Source organism: Mytilus trossulus, chromosome 14 (assembly GCF_036588685.1).
Source record: "Mytilus trossulus isolate FHL-02 chromosome 14, PNRI_Mtr1.1.1.hap1, whole genome shotgun sequence".
NCBI classification, from domain to species: domain Eukaryota; kingdom Metazoa; phylum Mollusca; class Bivalvia; order Mytilida; family Mytilidae; genus Mytilus; species Mytilus trossulus.
In genome coordinates this window covers 68,757,600-68,769,577 of record NC_086386.1, presented here as the reverse complement: position 1 = coordinate 68,769,577, position 11,978 = coordinate 68,757,600, and the positions used below count along the sequence as shown (strand labels likewise).

At 29.5% G+C, this 11,978-nt stretch overlaps 1 protein-coding gene across 4 annotated transcripts in view; it reads left to right on the top strand.

Annotated features, from left to right (window-relative positions):
• LOC134697132 (integrin-linked protein kinase-like) overlaps window positions 1-7,653 on the top strand; it is a 32,865-nt gene extending 25,212 nt beyond the window's left edge. For all 4 annotated transcript variants that reach the window (XM_063559187.1, XM_063559185.1, XM_063559186.1 and 1 more), the window contains 3 exons: window positions 1,204-1,303; window positions 2,297-2,427; window positions 3,782-7,653. In XM_063559187.1, the coding sequence (XP_063415257.1) occupies window positions 1,204-1,303; window positions 2,297-2,427; window positions 3,782-3,931 (381 nt within the window). In that variant the 3' untranslated portion in view covers window positions 3,932-7,653. The remainder of the gene's footprint in view (window positions 1-1,203; window positions 1,304-2,296; window positions 2,428-3,781) is intronic.
• Window positions 7,654-11,978: the final 4,325 nt, after the last annotated feature.

Here is an 11,978-nt window from a genome sequence, read left to right as displayed (position 1 = left end):
GTAAACATATTTAGCTATACACAAAACGTTCATAGTTTTTATCAACAGATGGACTGTTTACTGAAAAAGCAAAATGTACGAAAACGTCACCATGCGACGTCATCAAAACGTCATCTTTTTCAAATTAGCAAATACAATACATTATAAGTATCCATTTCGTAAAATATGAAGAGTAAGCATGGACAAATATCCAATTGTTCAAAATATTTGAAGAAATTAAACAAAAGCTCGGTTATTAGACTTTTGACGATGTGAATTTAAGCATGGATGCAATTTGGGTACTCCTCATTACAGAATCATGGATAGTTTGGAGGTTGATTCAAACCCATTTTTCAATGACTCAATATGGATTAAAATTTAAATTGGTGTACCTATACAATCAAGAAGGATAGGGCTACAAAATAAACACAGTATGGACATTTTTTTCTTGATCATAAAAAAACGTCGGTGAAAAAACTGTCAAAATAGGTGCAATTTGGGTACCGTCACGTTAATCATTAATGAATCCACAGTACTTTATAATTTGTGTTTTATATCTGGTTTAATGGTAAAAGGGTCCAATGTATACTGTTAAATATCTGCACCAATATAGACTGAAATAAATGTGTATCTCACTTACCACTGATTGTGTTTTTAACAAAGAAAATGTAAGTCTAGGGCTAAAGTATGCAAAATAAGGCTTATTTCAGAATTCAAACATAAAAAAGCTAATTTTAGCTGAAGAATTTGGGCAAACAACACCATTTCTTCAAATAAAATGTGCATTTAGTTTGATAAAGTCCCAGAAATATGTATTTGTATTGTAATTCATATGAAGAGGCAGTTTTGGAATTCACAAAAATGTTTGATATTGATAGGTCAATATATTTTTGAAGTCACTATTAACAATTTCGAGATACAAGAGCCTACAAGATAAGATGATGAATTCTGACATGTATTTTCAACACCTACAAGACTTATATAAGACAAAAATTTAAACCATATATATACATGATATAATATATATTAAACCAAGATGATATGATTAAAAAAGGTTATCAGCGATACATTTCAAGTATAAAAGTCAACTACATTTTGCTTTAACCATTTCTTAATTCTTGTACAAACCAAATGAATTTAGCAATGGTTATCAGATTTTATCTTGGGTTAATGATAATTCAAAAGAGTGAGCAATTTGACATATATTTTATTGTTATTTTTCAGATTGATGAAGACTTGTCTGCCAGAATCAATATGGCTGACTATAAATTCTCCTTTCATGAGAAAGGCAAATTATTCTCTCCAGCTTGGATGGCACCAGAAGGTAAAAGATGAATTAAAAGGCTGAAATTCTGTTCAAAATTTGTTATATATACATAAAGATTTTCCCATTGTGAACTTTTCCTTATTATGAAGCATTAGGAAATAATTCAGAAAAGTGTATGGTTGCTATCTTGACTTATTTTACATCCTAGATTATCTGTTTTTCATATGGCCTTGAATCTTTGTACTAAGCTTTATTCTTTTCTTTTTACATACCATAAATAAGTTTGTCCAATTGGCGGAAAAATTGTAGTAATTGTGGCAAAATCAATTGACTGACAATTTTTAGTAACTATGGCAAGACACATTTTTTTTTAAATTTGACATCCAAAGAAGTCTCTAAGATTTCATACGAAGTGAAAAGAAACCATCAGAAAACAATTCCTCTGACAGAGTTTTATAGATATAAGAAGATGTGGTATGAACTCCACTCCTCATCCAAGTTATGATTTGTAAAAGTATACCATTAAAGGTCAAAGTATGGTCTTCAACTGAGAGTCTTGGCTTACACTGAACAACAAGCTATAAAGGTCTAGTTTTGAAGATTTCTCAGAATAACTCATTTGTAGTAATTGTAAATTTGTGTTTTTATGCCCCATTTTCGGGCATTATGGTTTCTGGTCTGTGCTTCTGTTCGTTCGTCCATCCGTTCGTCTGTTTGTCTGTCCTGCCTCAGGTAAAGTTTTTGTTTGAAGCAGTTTTTGATGAAGTTGAGGTCCAATCAACTTGTAAATTAGTAGACATTTTCGCTATGTTATGATATATCTAATTTTAATACCAAATTAGAGATTTTATCCCATTTTCATTGTCCACTGAACATAGAAAATGATAGTGCGGAATGGGCAGCCGTGTTCTTGGGACACATTCTTGTTAATTAGTTAAAAAATGTATTGCTTTAAACTTTTTGTAAGATTGCTTATCAATTCATATAAAAGTATTTAATGCTTGTAAGCAAAGTTTGAAAAAGTCACAATGTACATTTATTCTGTTGTAGCTCTTACACGTAAACCTGCAGAAATAAATCAAAGAGCAGCTGATATGTGGTGTTTTGCAGTGTTACTATGGGAACTTGAGACTAGAGAGGTTCCACATGCAGATCTGACACCTATGGAATGTGGAATGAAGGTTCATAAATACAATATATTAGATTAACTTTTAAGGAAAAATATTAAAAAGGGGGATTTAAAGATACATTATACTATATTATAAGATATTTGTTTGTATTTTATTTGAATTTTTCCAAACTGTCTCACCCATACACAAAACATGGCTGAACATAAACAAACATTGTGAAATTATTTTTTTCTCTTATTTCTTGTTGAAAGTATTCTATAAATTACAACCCTGCCTGGCAATTATAATATTTGAGTAAAAAACACAGAATATATTAGACTGAAATTGGGTACTCCATGTAAAGTCATAACTTAATAACCTGCTTTTTGGTATAATCCATCAGACTGCCTTTTTAAAATTTAGATAATATAAATAGGAAACAGATTAAACTATGTTATTTAGAGTTAATTCCCCTTAAGTTGATGCTTTTTAAATAACCTATGTGTTTTTTTTATTTATTTATCTTAAATAATTAAAATTCTTTAAACATACATCTTTTAAATGTAACCATAAGCAGTTATCAAGCATTTTTTGAATTTTGCTAAAATTTTGTCAGTTGACTGACTACCTATGATTTGTAGATGTGCTTGTTTATAAGTTATATATAAAAAAAAAAGAGGTTAAGCATATAGTACAAGTTAACCAAGTATCTGATAGAGAATGCTTACTTAATGAAAGTCATTACAATAGATTGGTTTATATGTCTGTGTTTTTGATTTTGCCTAATCCTGATTTCCCGGGTCTTATTTCACAAAATTTGGAAATCCCAATAATATAACATATGCTTTTTAGGCAAAATATGTTAATTTTAAAATTATTGTAAACCTTTCAAGCACTTGGTCAGTCTTTTGTACAGATTCCCTGTATCTAGTGAGTTTAGTTTCAATCTTGTTATATAAAATGAAAATCACACAAAATCAGTTTATATAAATTGTAAATCACACAATTTGAAAAAAATGTATACAGAATGCTTCTCTTGTACAGCAATCGCAACATAAAAACTAATTTCAAGAAAAAAATACAATAAAACAAATTTATTCGCCTGCCTAATATTTTTTTGCGCTTTTGTCCAATGTATAATGATATGCCATCTGTTCAAGTCTTATAAAATTTAAATTATTTTTTAATAGTTTTTCAGAACTTAAACATGTCAATGATAAAGCTATAAAAGGTTAAGTGAGAATATTTTCACGCCCTAAATTTCAATGGCTGATATATCAAACACAAGCACATTGACCTATATATTTTTTTTGCTCTTTTGATTTCTTTATTTAACCCCTATCAATATAAACTAGTGTTTTGAAAAGTTAATTATTTTGAAACTGAGAAGTGAACTCCTTAAACAAATAATAATTGTTTATTTCAGATTGCAATGGAAGGCTTACGTCTGACAATACCTCCAGGAATCTCATCACATATGTCACGTCTGGTGAAAATCTGTATGAACGAAGAACCAGGCAAGAGACCAAAGTTTGACATGATTATACCAATTCTGGAAAAACTCAAGCAGAAATAATAATATACGAACAAAATGGCTGAAAATAGTAGCTATTGTGAGAGTATTGATATTTCTGAAGGAAAGAAAGATTTGAAATGAATATCCAGCTTCAATTATTCAATGAAGTTTTACTCCCAATAAAAAGATGGAATTTAAAACATGTATTCAGAATATACAACCAAAATTTCTAAAACCTATATGAACTATCACAAATAGACAAACTTTGAACTAAATATTCAATTTGATTTTAACAAACCATACGATAGATATAAAACTGCACAATGTATAATTTGAGTCACATTTTGTCTTTAAGATAATTTTCAGATATTTACATTTCAGTAAATTTAGAACCATTCAGACAGACACATTGTTTTGATTGTTAAATATACTTTATAATAATTGACTTGTAATAGACAATGAATATGGTATTGCTTGAAAGTGAAATTGACTGCAAGTGAAATGTTTTAAAATTCTGCATTCTTTGCATGGAAAATACAGGAAAATAACATTTAAGGATGTACTTAGGTGAGGTTTTGAAATTTGTGTCAAATGTTCGGACTCCTTCGTTTTTTTCCATACAATACAATGTAAAATATTTTGCCCCATAACACCCATTTATTTTTTCATAGAAGACAAAATAGGTCGTGAAAGGTCACTTACCAAAATTTTAGAAGATTCTTAATTTTCTTTCTTTTGTTTTGAGACCCAATAATACCAATGCAAATATAAGGTAAAAGTCAGAGTCAGCCTTTTCCCGCCATATTTTAATTCTCAAATATCTCGAAAAGGAGGTCCATGACCTATCAATATTTTTAGCTTATCTTTATCCTTAATTGGTGCTCTATCAGCTTATAGCATCAATTTTAATTTCTTAATTTCTGAATTTTTACCTATCCTCACCTAAGTACATCCTTAATAATAACATAGCTTAAATTTTTATGTCAAGATGTTTAACATTGTATTGTGTTAATAATTGTCTTTCTGTAAAACACTAAAATTCTGGAAAATGGAATCTAGTAATGAATATTTGTAGTTTGACGATCTCATCTTTAATTAGTTGTTATATTTGAAATTAGACTTATTGTCTTTAAAAATTGCATGAAATTGCATGAAATGACACAAAAGAGTGTCTATAAAATAAATGATAGTAAATTTTATGATATGACATTAATATTTTTTTTACATTGTTTATTTAAAAATTGGATTGAATATTTTTTATATTTGATTAATATATATAACTATACTTTCCATATTCTATGAAGTAGAATTGATTTCTACTTAAATTTGAACATCACAGACCATAAAATGGTTTCACAAATGAAAAAGTATAAAATTTCTCATGTGTTTTGTAACTTTTAAGATAACATCTCATTGTTTTTATCGATGTGATGCTTTATTGATGAAGTATTGATAATTTTTGTTAATGAACCGTTAACGTTATATGCTTTTTTGAATGTTGATAAAAATTAGAAGTTTAGTTACCTACATGTTATTCAGATGTTATCAACAAGTAGCCTAAAAACTAAATCATAGATATAGGAAGATGTTTTTAAATTTACCTGAGCTGCTATTTCAGTTTTATAATCATGTTTTATTTTGCACTGAAGAATTGAACACAAGAAGAAAATCTATCCTTTTATTATGAAAAATGATGTAAACTGCCAAAGAAACGGGTCATAATACTGGTGTGGAAATACCATTGATGTGTTAATGTTTTACTTTCTCACGATTGGTCAAGACAACAGTCTAGAACTGTTAAAGATATGAACTCTATTCAACAACTCAATTTGCCTTTGGTGAAACATTTCTCTTTTTCTAAATTGAAAATGTTTGACATATTAGCATATAACCTTTTTTGAATACTGCAAACATCAGGCTGTGCTGCAACCTCTCTCCACAGCACTACCCAGCGCTTTGATAAAGTTGTTGAATATATATTTGAGGGTTTCCTAGACTAAAATAAAGTGCCATACAAAAGTCTACGGAAAATCCAGGGAATAATATACTGGTGCTTAATTTTATGTAAAATATATGAATATATTATACAATTTATATTTATGTATGTGTATGTATTGTATAAGTGATGTTTTATTAATGGTATTGGTTTACATATGTAAGCATATAGGCAAGTCCAACAAGGTTTTATTTTTTTAGATTTTCAAATAGGAATTTTTAGCCAAATATTAAAGAAAAAAAAGAGAAAAAAACCATAACATATATTGACTAAAATCACAACCCTGCCATCAAGTGAAAAAAAACCAAAGACAACTACTTTGTTATGTGCTAAATAATACAAAAGATATATTTAAAATCTATTTGAATGTGGTTTTGTACATTTTCAAGGCAAATAGGAAAGATATTCCACATTGATTTTAAACTTAAAAATGTAAGAAGAAAAAAACATTTTTTATGGCCTTCAGAATATTTAGATCTGTTAAAAAGTATGTTTCTATGTCTGTCCTTTTTAATCAGATAATATAACAATTGATATATGCTATTATTCTGTTATTTCTAAAAGAACTCTATATATTTATATAGATTAAATGTTACAATTCAAATAAATTCAAGCTGAGAGAAAATCCTTCCCTTTAAAGAATTACAGCAACCAAAATTAAATACATCTTCAAATTACATTATTGCTACATATTTATCAGTTATGTAAGTAAAAACTATCTTAATGTTATATCTTTTATGATTCCTTGTGTTAAAAGTACACTTCCAAATTAAATTTTCAATGTTAAAGGGAGATAACTTAAATTAACCATATCCATAAATTGTTATCTCCCTTTTATGAAAACATTATGGGTAATAAATTTCACTGCCATAAATTTTGTCAACTGTAACTTATTTCTTGTTAACTTTTTTCTTGTTCAGTGTATTTTTTCATTATTTTACAAATGTCTTCCATTAGCATTTTGCACTTTTTGAAACTTTACCATTGTTGAACTTTTAGTTTTCTACTTACATTACTTAGATTTTCAAACATTTCTATAACAGATGTTTATAATTCACAATTTTGAATACTTATTAATTTGTACTGCTTTGGTGTTTTAAATGAAAATGTGTATGCAATGCACCCAATGCAGCTCTAAATCCTGTTGATTGTAAAAAAATGAGTTATGATAAATTCAAAAGATGATCCAATATTTGATTTTAAAAAATCAAGAAAGTGCCTCTTTAATGTGATATATTGAAAAACTTGATCGTTCTAATGTAATATAATTTTTTTTATTACTGCTTTCTTTCATACTATGCAACTGTTATTTCATATATCTCGCAACTAGCCAGAAAGACTTTTGAAGAATGTTGTGGATATATATTGTTATCTCATGAAAATTCTATGAGTAGAAATATTTTAAACAGTTATTGAAATCTGCTTAAATTAAGCATTTGTATAAATCATTGATTATTGCCCTTTAAATGCTATTATAGTTCATAGAAAATAAATATTATACATTTTGTATGAAGCTTTATACAAAATGTACTTCAGTCAATGCTTTTACACCCCAATGAAGGTACAAAAAGAAGCATTCAATTCTTAAATGCAGAATAATTTTTAACAGTTTATATTATAAACCATGCCATATGAGTTTTTTTGATATGTGTTTTTTGTGACGTGGATAGATAAGAAAAGGAGACAAACTATAAATAGTATGCTTTACTGTGTTATAGGACGTATTATGATTAGCATTTATTGTTATTTGATATGTGTTATGATAATAATAAAAAATACATGCTTATTTATTTATCTGAATTAATAAATGGGAGGCATCTGTAGATGAGTGGTCTAGATATCACAATTAATAAAAAGATGAGGTAGTAGTGCCAATGAGACAAGTCTTCATTCTAGTCACAATGTATAACAAGTTAACAATTATAGGTCAAAGTATGGCATTTTAAAACACTGAGTTTTGGCACACATAAAGGGCCTCAAAACTACTTCCAGTGTAAAACAATTTATAGGGAAAACAGCAAGTCTTATCTATATAGAAAAAACGTGAAACACCTATAAAAATGACAACCACTTTAAACAACATGCTCCTGACTTAAGACAGGTGCATAAAAATTAATTTATAGATTATACCCAATTTTGTCAATATAATGGAATTATAAACAACAGCCATACAAGTGAGAGGTGAAGCTAGCTACAAAACCAGGTTTTTATACAAGTTGATATTTATTCCTCATTTCGTTGAATAAGTTTGAAATTTATTTTATAGACCCCCACCCTTTTGAATTTACCTTGGAGTCTGGTATATAGTATATAGAGTTGTTCCCCATTACAGTCTGGTATATAGTATATAGAGTTGTTCCCCATTACAGTCTGGTATATAGTATATAGAGTTGTTCCCCATTACAGTCTGGTATATAGTATATAGAGTTGTTCCCCATTACAGTCTGGTATATAGTATATAGAGTTGTTCCCCATTACAGTCTGGTATATAGTATATAGAGTTGTTCCCCATTACAGTCTGGTATATAGTATATAGAGTTGTTCCCCATTACAGTCTGGTATATAGTATATAGAGTTGTTCCCCATTACAGTCTGGTATATAGTATATAGAGTTGTTCCCCATTACAGTCTGGTATATAGTATATAGAGTTGTTCCCCATTACAGTCTGGTATATAGTATATAGAGTTGTTCCCCATTACAGTCTGGTATATAGTATATAGAGTTGTTCCCCATTACAGTCTGGTATATAGTATATAGAGTTGTTCCCCTTTACAAACGGAAAAATTGCTGAATATTTAGTTTCCATTCTCTTACTTCAGTTTGCCTAAACCAAAGATATGAAACTTGAACAAAATGTCCATAACCACAAAAAAGAAATGATTTTTGACCAGTTCGAATATCGTTGGTGTCAATTTAACGGTTGTAGAGCTATGCCCCTTTACAAATGATAAATTGCTCAGAATTTTTCGTTTCTCTATCTCAGGTTTGCCTCAACCAAAGGAGAAGGTTCAGTAAGACCCCTTTAGCAGTTTTACAAAATTATGATTATGTAATCATGAAGCTATTTATTTGAAAGTAAAATGATTCTGCTACATAAATATGGGCAGTTTTTGACAATACAATGCATATATATCGGGTACTAGCATCATAAAGTCATGCTAAATTACTGAAATCTTCACAAAATTAGCATTTTAGTTAAATTTGAGACGGTTTCTGTCTAAAATGAAAATGGCCGCATTTGTGTTCATTCATAATATTAAAATGCAAGTTGTATTTTACGATAATACATAATATATATAAAGGTTGAGGATGAACACGGATGCGGCCACTTTCATTTTTGACAAAAACCATCTGAAAAGTGACGATTTTTGGCAAATTTGATAGATTTTTCAGATATAAGCTTGAATCGGATCGTTTTTAATGACTCAATCAGTTAAAATCTTTCTCAAAAACAAATCAAATCAATTGAAATAGACACTTAAGTGTTTAAAAAATGTCTAAAATATTTCGTCAGATGAACTTGAAAATTGAGGCCAAAATCGGCCCTTACCGGACCTACTCATACTTATACACAATACCAAGGATTTGTATATCTATAATTTTGTAGATGAATTTGAACCATATAGTAAAAAGATCACAGGTCAGCAGTTGAGCTCAGTCTTGAATTAAGAAGTTGTACCGCCAAACTGTTTTTGAAGGCTATAAGATAGCAATTGTTTTCACGAATTTTACTCACTTATTTAAATTGCATGTCCATATTATTTTGTCAGAGCTTTACAAAGAATTTATCAAGTGTTAATAGGAAGTGAAAATAGTTTTCAACGCAGAATTTTAATGATCTTTCATGTGAAGTTGAACTTCTCGGATATCTTGTATAAACCTTATTCAGTATTTGAAGATTTGACATTACAAGGGCTCTTCTATACTTGAGGCAAAAAATGGTTACCAGACTTCATATTAAAAGTTGAAACCTGAACGAAATATTGACTGCAACAAAAGTACCCTAATTGCTGCCACTGTTATTAGCGAAGGAATATAGGAATAGAACAGAAACAGAGCAGCAATACCAGTAGAAGGTTTCGTAGATAACAAATGATTTCAAAGTATTGATGTTTGCTTTCCAAACTTACCCACTACGTATCAAGCTGGTCGATCAAACGTTGTTCGGATTTTCCATTTAAAATGTAAAATCACAAAAATACTGAACTCGGAGGAACATTCAAAACGGAAAGTTCCTAATCAAAAACAAATTTAATGATAAAACACATGACACTTGGTACAGACATGTTCAAATGCAGAAAATGGTGGCGTGACAATTGTTTTACAATGTTTTATAGCGCTAATATAGTTTTCAAAGGTACCAGGATTATAATTTAGTACGCCAGACGCGCGTTTCGTCTACATCATTATAATTTAGTACGCCAGACGCGCGTTTCGTCTATATAAGACTCATCAGTGACGCTCATATCAAAATATTTATAAAGCCAAACAAGTACGCTAAATCTTTAACTTGTATAACCGTCGAATCAAATTCCATAATATAAATATCTTTAACGACAGACATTAGTAGGTAAAATTGTCAACATAGGAGTACAGCAGCCATCACTGTGTTACAATCTCAATTAGAACAAACACAAACAAAATGAATGCTTAACAAAGAAGCACAAAAAGCATATATCAAATTTAACAACCACATTCATTGTAATTTAATAGTATATGTATTTAATGCATTGCATCTTTATGACGAATTACATGGTTCTGGACTTGCATGAAATATATACCACTGCACGTATACTAATATATTATTTATCAATTTAGTAAAGTACAGATACACTTAATTAATTCTTAAACTTTTACTAAAAATCGAAAAAGAGTCAGTATTTCCCACTTGCTATAAATTCTTTAAAAAAAAAGTTTCAACTTTTTTTCAATAGTGTTACTACATGAAGATATTAATCAATGGTGCGAGTTTAATTTGTGTTTAAATCTGCATGCTTGACACACTCAGACAGGCCCATTCAAAACTCCCTTATTTCAACCTATTCATTTATCCCATTTTTCAATTGGATAACTGTTCATTAAATGTATTTCCATTTGCATTAAATGCACATGAAATCAGCGGAAAATGCACTTAAGATTGTGCAAGTCACTTTTTCTCAATGGCCGCTCCGTCGTTTCTTTTTGAAAATAAGCTGTTAAAAGGTAGATTTCCATTTAGATATACTGATTTTGTTTTTCATTTTTTAAACATTTTATAACTCATAAAGCAAAATATTCAAAAATATTTCTACGCCCATGATTAATTTTAAAATGATAAATATATATTTTTGATTATTTCACTTTCATATCATCAGATTTAGATGATTATGGGTGCATTAATTGTTGTGTAACGTCCAGTGGAAAAATGCAAAATCAAACCGAGAACAGAATATAAAACTAATTTGCACTGAACCAACAGAAATTTAACACAGGAAGACATGTCACAATATGCCCGGACAAATCATTCCGACTCCGAGCGGCTCCTACTTACCTCGTTATTCCCCTAAATCCCACGTGCTTAGAGGTGAGCACCATATATTTAGTGTTTGATTTGATTGGATCGTGATTCGAACCCATGACATCCTGCCTGCACTCGAAGCGTTCCCAATGTAACGATCAGGACTTTAAAATCAGTCAAAAAGTAACAGATATATAAGTAGTTAAATACATTCATTCAGATATGTTACTAACGCATGAAAAAAGGAACAGCTGATCCCTCCAGAGTAAAAGAGTTGACCCAGTGTTATTTGGGTAGAAAATGTGTTGTCTTGTTGTTTGTCTGTCCAACTTTTTCTGCTGACTATAATGTTGTCTGTTTTAAATCTACTCATGATTTCTCCTCTTTAAACATTTCTTCCCTTTGTTTGATCTCTAGGTGTCTTTTCATATATTATTTTCGGTTTTTTTTTTAACCACAATACTCCATCCAGGTACCATTTCAGTCATACGGTTAAGCATGTAACTCAAAAAAAAATGGGCCTAAAATAGCAGTTTACAACAATATCTATAAAATGTACCAACAATGCTGCAAAATTAGCTTACGTACGGTATACATTATAAGATATATAAAG